The sequence below is a fragment of the Zootoca vivipara genome, chromosome 9, assembly GCF_963506605.1.
Source record: "Zootoca vivipara chromosome 9, rZooViv1.1, whole genome shotgun sequence".
NCBI classification, from domain to species: Eukaryota; Metazoa; Chordata; class Lepidosauria; order Squamata; family Lacertidae; genus Zootoca; species Zootoca vivipara.
Genome location: NC_083284.1, coordinates 5,817,887 through 5,831,268, shown reverse-complemented (window position 1 = coordinate 5,831,268; position 13,382 = coordinate 5,817,887). Strand labels below are relative to the sequence as shown.

Here is a 13,382-nt window from a genome sequence, read left to right as displayed (position 1 = left end):
GGTGCTGGAGGAGACTCTTGAGAGTCCCATGGACTGCAAGAAGATCAAACCTATCCATTCTGAAGGAAATCAGCCCCGAGTGCTCACTGGAAGGACAGATCCTGAAGCTGAGGCTCCAATACTTTGGCCACCTCATGAGAAGAGAAGACTCCCTGGAAAAGACCCTGATGTTGGGAAAGATGGAGGGCACAAGGAGAAGGGGACGACAGAGGACAAGATGGCTGGACAGTGTTCTCGGAGCTACGAACATGAGTTTGACCAAACTGCGGGAGGCAGTGCAAGACAGGAGTGCCTGGCATGCTCTGGTCCATGGGGTCACGAAGAGTCGGACACGACTAAACGACTAAACAACAACAGTCAAATGCAGATCTATGGGTTAAATCTGCATAGAATGAAAACAGTTCAGAAGCTGCCTAATATCAAATTGTACCATCCGCTCATCTAGTTCAGCACAGTCTAGACTGACAAGCAGGGATCCCAGCATATCATTTAACAGTGTAACATTACAAAATAAGAATACAGGTCTCTGCCCCTAAGAGCTTCCAATCTAAATGGTGGCAATGGGAAAGATGACAGAGAGGAAGGAAGGAAATCCAGTTATCAAAGTATTATGTCCTTGGAAGATGCATCTATTAATGGCTGTTTGCCTTGAAATCTCAGTGGAACCTCCACATTAACAGGAAGTATACCTCTGAATATTACACAAATAACAAGAGAGTGCTATTACTCTCATTGGAACACAGGAAACTGTGTCATACCCAACCAGATCATTAGCTTAGTATTGGTCACACTGACTGGATTTTAGATAGGCCTCTGTCCGAGTCCTCCGCGCCCCACCCTGCCTGCCGTTGGAGGTCTCAGGGCCCTGGAACCTAGCCTTGCCTTGCCGTGGTGCCCCTGGCTTCTTTGCCGAATGGCCGCCCAGCCAGCACTTGCTTGCTCCTCTCGAAGGGGTGACCCCAGCGTGGCCCAACCCAACACTCCTCTCCATGGGCATCGGGGGTGCGGGAATCGCCCACCAAGGGCTGTGTCGTCCTGCCGGTTTCCCTCCTGCACTGGCGGGTGGGCAGGCAGCACAGCATGGCCCCGCTTGGTTCCAGGGACAAGGGCTGGGCTGGTGTGGCATGGCAGGCTCCGTGCCCTGTGCCCGCCTAGCATGTGCCCTGGGCACCAGCAACCCATGCTATGTTGATAAGCTCCAGTAGAGACATATACAGCGTCCTTCCCCACTCCCCAAGAAATCTCACCATATTGCAACTGCCCCACAGGCATGTCTCAATCTCCTTTTGACAGAATTACAAGCCTGGTAGATGAAGGGAACGCTGTGGATGTAGCCTATCTTGATTTCAGCAAGGCCTTTGACAAGGTGCCCCATGATATTCTTGTAAAGAAGCTGGTAAAATGTGGGCTAGACAATGCTACCATTCAGTGGATTTGTAACTGGCTTACTGACCGAACCCAAAGGGTGCTCATCAATGGCTCCTCCTCATCCTGGAGAGTAGTGACTAGTGGGGTGCCACAGGGTTCTGTCTTGGGCCCAGTCTTGTTCAACATCTTTATCAATGACTTGGATGATGGGCTTGAGGGCATCCTGAGCAAGTTTGCAGATGACACCAAATTGGGAGGGGTGGCTAACACCCCAGAGGACAGGATCACACTTCAGAATGACCTTAACAGATTAGACAACTGGGCCAAAGCAAACAAGATGAATTTTAACAAGGAGAAATGTAAAGTACTACACTTGGGCAAAAAAAATGAAAGGCACAAATACAGGATGGGAGCTACCTGGCTTGAGAGCAGTACATGTGAAAAGGATCTAGGAGTCTTGGTAGACCACAAACTTGACATGAGTCAGCAGTGTGATGCAGCAGCTAAAAAAGCCAATGCAATTCTGGGCTGCATCAATAGGAGTATAGCATCTAGATCAAGGGAAGTAATAGTACCACTGTATTCTGCTCAGGTCAGACCTCACCTGGAGTACTGTGTCCAGTTCTGGGCACCACAGTTCAAGAAGGATACTGATAAGCTGGAACGTGTCCAGAAGAGGGCAACCAAAATGGTCAAAGGCCTGGAAACGATGCCTTATGAGGAACGGCTTAGGGAGCTGGGTATGTTTAGCCTGGAGAAGAGAAGGTTAAGGGGTGATATGATAACCATGTTCAAATATATAAAAGGATGTCATATAGAGGAGGGAGAAAGGTTGTTTTCTGCTGCTCCAGAGAAGCGGACACGGAGCAACGGATTCAAACTACAAGAAAGAAAATTCCACCTAAACATTAGGAAGAACTTCCTGACAGTAAGAGCTGTTCGGCAGTGGAATTTGCTGCCAAGGAGTGTGGTGGAGTCTCCTTCTTTGGAGGTCTTTAAGCAGAGGCTTGACAGCCATCTGTCAGGAATGCTTTGATGGTGTTTCCTGCTTGGCAGGGGGTTGGACTGGATGGCCCTTGTGGTCTCTTCCAACTCTATGATTCTATGATTCTATGATTCCTTTTATTGTTCTGCTTATTTATTTTTTTGGCTAATGGCATTCGTACAATTGATTGAGAAGACCGAGATCATCCTGCATGCAGCAATAATCAGCTGCAGAGGAGTTTGCTTGATTAGCGCGGATGCACAGTGGAACGAATGGGGTAGATAGAAATAAAAGTTGGGGAATGAGTTACGTACAATCCTGGCACCCAGTTTATGGAGTCTGCACCCACGGCTGCTCTGCTTAGCTCCTGTTATTGTTGGCTGGTGCACTTCTTGGATATCTCCTCTTTCCACTTTCCTCTCCCGCCCCCCCCCCCCAATTGCTCCATTGTTTGGGGTTGGGGCTCGGTCCCGCTGCGCACAATGACTCTATTCATAGTACAAATCGTTGGCTCGGTGAAATAAATAAATAAATGAAATTAAAAAGTGAATGATTAACCTCGAATGGAGGCAAAGAGCCCTGGGAACCTGCGGGCAGAAATGGGATCCAGCGCCTGAGGAGTCCAGTGCATGACTTTGGTGGTGGTGGTGGGGGGGAATGAAGGGAAGAATAGGTAATGAAACTTTCACTAAGCGGCGCGACTCTAGGCGAGCCAACCTGCTGTTTGAATTGCAGGAGCGGAGCATCTTGTAACCTTGCTGTTGCCCTCCACAGTTCCTCTGCCATGCTTGTGCACGGTTGCTATAGAGACGTGACACACAGACATTCGAGAGACACTGCTGCCACCCCCTGGGCAAGGCACAGATTGTCCCATTTTTGGACCACGGCAGTACAGACCCCCTCCAGACAAGCTGTTTATTCAGGATTCCTCCCAAGTTGATTGCACAAGGCTTATGAGGGGGCTAGACAGGGCAGTCATACAGCAATGAGCATCCGTTCTGATTCATTCGCACAAAGTTATTTCGGTGGTTAGGCTGCAGGCCGCTCCTGATATATTTTTGCTACGAAAAATATTACAGTATTATATTTTTACTCCGCCTTTTCCTCCCAGGAAATCAAGGTGGCACTGTTCTCCCCCCCTCCCCATTTTATCCTCACGGCAAGCCTGCGAGGTAGGTTAGGCTGAGAAAACATGACTCTTGACTTGCTGACTTGCACCAAAAAGACTCAAATTTGTCTATGGTACAAGGAGTCGGCGCATACCCTATCCCACCAAATATTATGGCACATTCTCCAGCTGCAGTTTTCAGTAGTTTTATAAAGAACTGGGAATTGAGGGCTGAATAACAGGACTTGTATATAAACTTAAGCATTGCCCAGCGCTGTTTCTTAATGAAGGAAAGGCAGATTCAGGAGAGGGGCAGAGAATCAGAAATAAATTTCCCATCTGTAGCTTCTCTGCCCAAATGGGTGTCTCTCAATGAGTTTTTTAAAAAAGCTAAATGCAGATTTTGGGACCATGGAGGTGCTGGGGCAAGCAGCTGGGGTGGGAGTGGGGGAGGCAAACCAAAGAATCTGTAGACATAGAATGGGTTAAATTACCCCCTGCTTCTTCACTCCAAATTCCTTCTCACCTCCTGAAACTGCTTTTTTTTAATGGCACCAGGGCTGTAGGCCTGATGTACGCTGATGAGATGAATAGCTAGCTGCTTTCACTTCCAGCAGATTTTCCTTGCTCTAAGGCTACCTTGGGATTCCTCTGTTCCCTCTCCTCCCCACCCGATGTTGCAAACATCATGCTAACCTGATATGGACCATGAACAAGGGGACATTGCAACACGGGGAGAAAGGAAGACTTGGGTCCTGCCCACTTCTGAAACCTTAGGAGATGACGCTGACATCATTCATCTTGAAAGAAAAAAAAACGACTCCTACAGTCCTAAGCCGTGCAAATGTATTTTCAGGGCCACTAGCTCTTTAGCAAACAATTCATCCCGTTGTTGCCTCTCTTCCTTTGGATCAATCTCCTCGCTGCATAAGAAATGGTACCCAAAGAGCTGCTGGTTCCTGGAGGCTGGATACATGCTCTAGTTATCTCCCGCTTGGACTACTGCAATGCGCTCTACGTGGGGCTACCTTTGAAGGTGACTCGGAAACTACAACTAATCCAGAATGCGGCAGCTAGATTGGTGACTGGGAGCGGCCGCCGAGACCACATAACACCGGTCTTGAAAGATCTACATTGGCTCCCAGTACGTTTCTGAGCACAATTCAAAGTGTTGGTGCTGACCTTTAAAGCCCTAAATGGCCTCGGTCCAGTATACCTGAAGGAGCGTCTCCACCCCCATCATTCTGCCTGGACAATGAGGTCCAGCACCGAGGGCCTTCTGGCGGTTCCCTCGTTGCGAGAAGCCAAGTTGCAGGGAACTAGGCAGAGGGCCTTCTCGGTGGTGGCACCTGCCCTGTGGAACGTCCTCCCAACAGATGTCAAAAAGGAAAACAACTACCAGACTTTTAGAAGACATCTGAAGGCAGCCCTGTTCAGGGAGGCTTTTAATATTTAATAGATTGTTGTGTTTTATTCTTCTGTTGGAAGCCGCCCAGAGTGGCTGGGGAGACCCAGCCAGATGGGCGGGGTATGAATAATAAATTATTATTATTATTATTATTATTATTATTATTATTATTATTATTATTATTATACATAAACCTGGAACTGGTGGTTTTGGAACAGAACACCAAACAAGATGTTGTTTCTTGCCTAGGTTTATTTGCCAATCTTTATTGAAAAGCAGTGTGATTTGGTTGGTGGTCGCAACGATGGCCAGATTTGGATGCAATCTTCTCACCTTCATAAACAACAGCTACGGTAGGAACATCTCTTGCTCCTCCCCTCCTGCTCTGGCAGGTTTTCTTTAAACCAGAATTCCCCACTACACACAAAATGGACAACATTGGTTGACAATCATCGCTTCATATCCTAGCTAGTACACTAACAGCAAACCAGAGTCCCCGTTTTATAACTTAAACAAACCAGGACTTTCCACGTGAATTCATGGTTTTCACCTTTGTTCCAGGCTTCACAAACCATGGTTTCAGAAGCAGACCATTGGCACGGTGTTTAGATTGTGCAGCAACTTGTGGGCTTCTCTCCACCGTTTTCAGCTGAGCTGACGCGATCCTTGTCTGTTCAGCTTCATCGACAGAAAGCTTAGTGTGCTAGCTAAGCTCACGAAAAAAAGGGACAGCAGGACGATATAAAAACTCTCTCCTAGGAAACTGAGCAACTCGGCTTTCTTCAGATCATCCCTGTAGATCCGTTCGTTAACCTTCACGAAACACCAGAAACAGATTCCAAGGAGGATTACAAGGAAGATGCCTGCAGAGGGAGGGAAAAAGAAAGGCCATTAGAAAGGTCTCATTAGAGTGCAATTCTTTGGGCCGGATGCGTGGTGGGCCGGAGGGTAGGGGAGCGTGCGCGGGGGTGCGGGAGCACGCGGCTGTGCGCACCCATGCACATGCGCAAACGCTATTTCTGGCACACCCCCGACCAGGAAAGCACCGGAAATAGCTTGTGCGCATGTGCAGAAGCCTCCTCCGACCCAGAAGTACACCGGAAATGATGCTTGCACGTGCACACAAGCTATTTCTATCGCTTTTCTGGGTCAGAAGTTGGCAGCCGCGGGCAGCGGGGGTCCCCGGGGGCCGCATAAAAGAGCCTCGGAGGCCGTATGTAGCCCCCGGGCCATAGTCTGGGGACCCCTGATCTATATCTATCTATCTATCTATCTATCTATCTATCTATCTATCTATCTATCTATCTATCATCTATCTATCTATCTATCTATCTATCTATCTATCTATCTATCTATCTATCTATCTATCATCATCTCTCTTCTGTCTATCTATCCTGAGACCCCCTTCGTCCAGAAGGATTTCAGGATGATGCACAAGACTATTTAAAACAACACATAAAATCTAAATGTCCGTTAAAAGCCATTCCACCAATGAAACAGTTCAGCAGCGATAAAAAGAAAACAGATTCCACCTACAGTGTTGCACCCAAACGCCTGCATGAAAAAAGGTATAGCTTTTATTGCCTTCTGTTATGGAGGGGGACTGCCGTATCTCCAGAGGGTGTGAGTTCCACAACCAGGGAACCGCCATGGAGAAGGCCCCATCCCCTATCACTGCAAGAAGCTGCCTTATACAGAGTCAGACCATTGGTCCATTTGACCCAATGTTGTCAACACTGACTGGCAGCAGCTCTCCAGCATTTCAGGTAAGGGTTGTTCCCAGTCCTACCTAGAGATGCCAGGCAAGGTAACCTGGGAGCTACCGTGTGGAAGGCAGACCCTTTACGATGGAGCTACAGCCTTTCCCCAAACATTCAGCCCAGTTTGGGATTATTGATACCCTGAGCCAGCAAAGTTGTTGACATAAATGTGAAGCGGACCCCCCCCCCATGGCATGTAGGGTGTGAGAAAATCAATGCAGACAAATACAAATCTTAACCCCGTTGCTTACTGGCAATCTATGCTTAGTTGCATTTGTTTGCATTAAATTCCCCACAACCCCTTTCTCATTATGGACTCAGCTATACAACTGCAAATAAAACGTTTTAGGTGTGTTTTAAGTGCAATACACAATGTGACACTAGATGGCGATGGCAAGACTTATAAATGCAATGCATTTTTTAAAACTTTTTTTTTTTTAAAAAAAAGCATTTTCAGAACGGTTTTTATATGTGTGTAGATTCCACCAGCATGGCATGCAAAGTTTTATTAAACTACTCTCAGTCACATTGTAACCTCACAGGGCCCAATTGGAGAGATATGGGTGAGTCAGGTATAAATTAAATTTAATAATTTAATAATAATTTATTATTTATACCCCGTCCATCTGGCTGGGCCTCCCCAGCCACTCTGGGCGGCTTCCAACAGAACATTAAAATACAATAATCTATTAAACATTAAAAGCTTCCCTAAATAATAATAATTTATTATTTATTATTATTTTAAATCTACTCTGCCTTCTCTTTGTGGATGAATGTGCAAGGCACACCCAGAAAATTTATGCCCATTACTTTTGTTCTCTCACTGATGCCTAGATTTTGACTGTGGGCTCTTTGGGAATTTTCCGTGTCTTGTGCCTTATTCACTGGTGCATCTTCCACAACCACCATGAAAACAATCGGGACCCTCAACAACACATTGCTTTGTGGGGTGTTCCTGTCCAGGGTTCAAGCCAGCCATCCCCTCTCCCAGATTTCCCCATTGCATTCCTCCACCTCGGTTTTCCATTCCCCACAACAGTCACTTATTGTTCTGTGAGCCACGGAACACCACTCTCTTTTCTGAGCCTGCTGTGCATGCAAATTGAAGATTTCCCTTGCTCAGTTTTTTTTTTTATACCAATGCAATTATGGGTTGAGTTGATTTCCCTTGCTCAGTTTTTTATATATATACCAATGCAATTATGGGTTGAGTTGAAGCTGTCCCTAATAATAATAATAATAATAATAATAATAATAATAATTTATTATTTATACCCCACCCATCTGGCCGGGTTCCCCCAGCCACTCTGGGCAGCTTCCAACAAAACATTAAAATACAGAAATCCATCAAACATTAAAAGCTTCCCCAAACAGGGCTGTCTTGAGATGCCTTCTAAAGGTCTGGTAATTGTTGTTCTCTTTGACCTCTGGTGGGAGGGCATTCCACAGGGTGGGTTCCACTACCGAGAAGGCCCTCTGCCTGGTTCCCTTATCAGTGTTAGATGCAAAAGAACCGGCAAGTCTATCTAGAAACTGGCAAATTACCTGACAAAATGTGCAGGGAGGTGGCAACGGCCATTCTATGCTTGCCTAGGATTTCAATTTCTATGAAATCCAGGAGGAAAGCCACGAAGCCCAAGGACATGCCCACGAAACAAATGCCGATAAGCCACAGCACGCAATCACTGTCGGGAAAGAAATGAACGTTCGCTGTCGGAATAGAAAGGAGAGGAAAAATCATATGGCAAACTGTGATTTCTATTAAAAGCACAATGCATCTGCTCAAAAAACGGAATCAATTTGTAGCCATTTTTCCAACCCAACTGCCGAGGCCTCCCCCAAAGAATCCTGTGAGTGTAGTTTGGTGAGCTTATTGAGGAACACAGGAAGTTGCCTGATACAGAGTCAGATCATTAGACTACCAAACTAAGTATGGTCCAGGATGAGAGGCAGTAGCTTTCCAAGGTTTCGTTCAGGCATGTCAAAAGCCTTTCCTAACTTTAAATGGAGATCCTGGAGGCGGAACCCGCGTCCTTCTCCATGCAAATCAGATGCTCCGTTACATGCTATATATGGCCATCTCTCTGTTAAACTATGGAACTCACTGCCACAGGAGGCAGTGGTGGACACCAACCTAGACGGCTTTAAAAGAGGACTGTGGCAAAGAGACGGACAAGAGGGCTGTCGATAGCTCCTAGCCAGGATGGCTCTTCTCTGCCTCCACAGTCGGAGGCAGCGATGCTTCCGAATACCAGTTGCTGGAAACCACAGGAAGGGAAAGTGCTCAAGTTGTGCTCAGGTCCTGCTTGTTGGTTTGACACAGGCATTCTGGTTGGCTACATCTTGTGAGAACAGGATGCTGGATCCACCGAACCCCAAGGCTGTGTGTTCTGACTGGCAGCAGAGCTCCTAACCCAGCATGTGGTACCCATGGCGCTTTTATCTAGAGATGCTCTGGTTTGTTAAACCTTGCCAGTCTGCCTGCCAAGTCCTGAAGCAAGACTTTGGAAGTCGCTCCCTAAAGAAGTCAAACTGGCCCCCTCCTTGTTGTTCGTTTGTTGGCAAGTGAAGATTTCTTGTTCCAACAGGCTTTTGGGTACTGAATGCTTCTAATGAAAAGGGTGGTGCTGGTTTTAATTATATCTATGTTTAATTGATTTTCAGTTGTTTTCCCTCTGTGTTTTTTGCTGCTCTTATTTTTATCTGTAAACGGCCTTCACTGTCAGGTGAAAAGGCGGGGGAATAATAATAATAATAATAATAATAATAATAATAATAATAATAATAATAATAATTTTTTCTGAAGAGGACTCAGAGAGAGGGAGCAGCACAGCAGAGCCTGTCCCTTGGTGTCAGCTCAGCAAATCGCTCAACCTGTTTTGTGAAAGTAGCAAGTTCAGGGTCTTCAGGGAGTAGAACTTTGTATTCACTATTCACTCAGTACGGTAACAATACAGTGGTACTTCGGTTTATGAACACAATTGTTTCCGGAAGTCTGTGCATAAACTGAAGTGTTCATAAACTGAAGCGAACTTTCCCATTGAAAGTAGTGGAAAGTGAATTAATCCGTTCCAGATGGGTCCGCAGCGTTCATAAACCGAAAATTCGTAAACCGAGGTGTTCATAAACCGAGGTTCCACTGTTATTTATGACAACCATGGACAAAAATACAAGGCTCCAGCAAAACAATCTGAGCTTTTGCAAAAGCTTTTTGAAAAGCAAGTGATTTAAATATACTTTTAGAGGGGTGGGGTGGGGTGGGGTTGTACTCCTAATTTTAAAATAGTTTGAACAGCGAACCACAAGAGTGAATGAAAGCAACGTAAAGAAAACACACCCACCTATGCCTAGCTGATAACACCAAGGTTGCGGGTTTGATCCCTATGTGGAACAGGGGGAGTGGACTAGATTTGGGCCCCCTTCGTGCAGAATCCCCACCCACCCTGAAACGGCGCAGGAGCAGGGGCTGTTTGGGGAGAAGGTCCTCTTACGAATGTCTGTGCCGTTGCTTTGCTGTGCATCGACCACTTCCAGCACGTCGGGCACCCCGAAATTGTACATTACCCACCGTTTCGGCTGCTTGGTGTACGGGGATTGAACCACGGCCACCCACTTGACCAGGGTAACGGCTATGCAGAGGCTGGCCAGGCTCAGGCACTGCATCAGAGCAGCCAGCAGGCGGTAGATGGTGGGCAGATACAAGGCGGGGAGCTGTTGGTGGACGGAGCGGGCCCGCACGCCTCTCGCCGCCAGCAGGACGCTCAGCAGCTCATCAGACTGCGACCGGGTCGATTCTTTGTGCAACTTGCAATCGTGGACCTGCCGCAAAGACAAAGGGTGGGGCCAGTTCCATACATGCCACGGATGCTGGGATCAAGGTTCCTGCATTGCAGGGGGTTGGACTAGAGAACCTCCAGGGGTCCCTTCCAACTCTATGGTTCTCTGTGTCCTGCCCACTGTGGCTCTCAATGCATCCAGGGAGCTATTTTTTCCACAACTGTTGCAGGCCTCCTTCCCGTGAAAAATCTGAAGCTGACTTTGGCCCCATGTACATAACCCCCAAGTATCCCAGAAAAAAACATTTCTCCGATGCAAATAGGGACGTCCTATTCCATCATCATCATCATTTTATTATTTAGATCCCGCCTATCTGACTGGGTTGCCCCAGTCACTCTGGGTGGCTTCCAACATATATAAAAACATAATTAAACATTTTTAAAAAACTTCTCTATACAGGACTGCCTTCAGATGTTTTCTGAAAGTTGCCTAGTGACTGATCTCCTTGGCTCAAGGGGTCACATAACTCTAGACCCGTGGTTCCCAATGTGGGGCACATTAAGGGGGGGGGGCAATTCGAGAATGAGTTATTAACAGTGAATGGCCTTTTAGGTTTCCTCCACGTAAATAGGTCACTTTTTGAATAATTAGAATTATATGTCATGGGGGTGGCAACAGGATTTTAGAGATGCTTAGGTGGGGCATGGCCTAAAGAATTAAAATAAAAAAAGGTTGGGAACCACTGCTCTAGACCAGGCATCTCCAAACTTCGGCCCTCCAGATGTTTTGGACTACAGTTCCCATCTTCCCCGACTACTGGTCCTGTTAGCTAGGGATCATGGGAGTTGTAGGCCAAAACATCTGGAGGGCCGCAGTTTGGGGATGCCTGCTCTAGACCCTCTGGGCGGCTTCCAACAGAGATTAAAAATAGGGGTGTCCTAAGGGAAAGTGGGGCATTCCAGGCTCAAAAAATTTACGGCTTCTGTAAATCTGAGATTGTCTCTGGAAAATAGGGACACTTGGGAGGGTCTGAAAACCGGGACATCCTATTTTTTAATCACAAGAGGATGGCCGCCATATAGGTTGCGGCGCCTGTGTCCACGAACCTTCGGGGAGGGCACCATCTTGTCCTCCACCTCAGGCTGCAAAATGTCTTGGGAAGGCCCTGCGAGAAGCTATGCCTCCTGGGGCCTCAAACTGAGGCCTAACCTCTCACTTATGGCATGGATTCTGGCCTCATGGCTTGGCCCCTTTTATTAGCTCGGCCCAGCTTACGGAAAGGCCTTCACTTTGCCACACACAGGGGTGCCCGAGGCGCAAGGCCTTTGTCTGCGCACATACGACGCCAGCTCCTCAGGCCTCTACCTCAGGCCCAGCCTCAACTGTTATGCGCTCGAGGTTGCCCCAACTGTTATGCGCTCGAGGTTGCCCCAACCGTAACCTCCCCACATTCGCCTTGCACCCTGCACATGGCAGCTCACCGAGACTTTGTTTTTTTGTGGCATGGCTGCGTGTTTCCCTCCAGTCCCATGTGGCTGTGTATCATCACACATGGAAGCGAGAGCAGCCCAGAGAACCTCTGCGGCAAAACAATGGAATGGCAACTGTTCTGTTGCCACAGCTGCCGGCGCATTGGTCACCTCAGCGCTAGGGATGGAGAACCGTAGGCCTGCCACATGGCTGAACTGTGGAACTCGCTCCCTCAGGAGGCAAGGATGGCCTTAAAAGAGGATTGGGTGGCTTTAAAAGAGGATTGGACAAATTCATGACAGAGGTCTTTCGATGGCTACTAGCCATGTTGGCTAGTGATGCTTCTGAATACCAGTTGCCACGGGAGGGGAGAGGGCTCTTGTGTTCGAATCCTGATGGCAAGGTTTCCCACTGGAGCATCGGGCCACTGTGATCACTGGAGCATCGGGCCTGATCCTGCAGGCTCTCCTCGGGTTCTTATGTTCAGATGTTGTGGGGCTCCAACTCCCATCCATCCACCCACACTGAAATCTTCCACCAAGGCGGCTATATGTCATTGGGGGGTGGGGAGCTATCTAGTTGCACAGAGCTTTCACCAAATTATTCAATTTTCAAAAATCACACGGGTGATTCGACTTGGAACACTTCAGTTCAACTTCTGAGCAAGATGGCACTGAGATTCAAGTACTCCAACAGGGATTTTTGACAGAAGTAAAAAGGTAAAGGGACCCCTGACCGTTAGGTCCAGTCGCAGACGACTCTGGGGTTCTGGCGCTCATCTCACTTTACTCGCTTGTACAGCTTCTGGGTCATGTGGCCAGCATGACTGACTAAGCCAGATGGGCGGGGTATAAATAATAAATTATTATTATTATTATTATTATTATTATTATTATTATTATTATTATTATTATTATTATTACACCGGGAGCAACGGGTAAAGGTAAAGGACCCCTGGACGTTTGAGTCCAGTCAAAGGTGACTATGGGGTTGCGGCGCTCATCTCGCTTTCAGGCCAAGGGAGCCGGCGTTTGCCCACAGACAGCTTTCCGGGTCATGTGGCCAGCAGGACTAAACCGCTTCTGGTGCGACGGAACACCGTGACAGAAACCAGAGCGCACAGAAACATCGTTTACCTTCCCACCTATTTATCTACTCGCACTGGTGTGCTTTCGAAATGCTAGGTTGGCAGGAGCTGGGACTGAGCAACGGGAGCTCACCCCATCGCGGGGATTCGAACCGCCGACCTTCTGATCAGCAAGCCCTAGACTCTGTGGTTTAACATACATTTAATATACATTCAATGCTCCCCAGAAACCAGAAAATGTGCTGTGTATTAAATAGGCAGTGGCTCTGCATCTATAATGTAAGACATCTTTGTTGGATTTTGTGTACTACCCTGCTACTTCTAATAATCCGGCAAGATGTGCTATCTGGGTAGTATTTCTGCCCTAAAACCGTGAGCCTACTCCAGGGGTTGTCAGTGTGGCACTGTGGGTCCAATGG

General features: G+C 47.4%; 1 protein-coding gene across 1 annotated transcript; it reads right to left on the bottom strand.

The window, feature by feature from the left end:
• Nucleotides 1-5,514: 5,514 nt before the first annotated feature.
• LOC118077553 (uncharacterized) lies at nt 5,515-11,530 on the bottom strand. The gene is made up of 4 exons (XM_060279117.1): nt 11,513-11,530; nt 10,022-10,448; nt 8,175-8,339; nt 5,515-5,732 (listed from the first exon to the last, which is right to left on the bottom strand). The coding sequence occupies exons 1-4, from the start codon at nt 11,528-11,530 to the stop codon at nt 5,515-5,517; spliced, it is 828 nt and encodes a 275-aa protein (XP_060135100.1).
• Nucleotides 11,531-13,382: the final 1,852 nt, after the last annotated feature.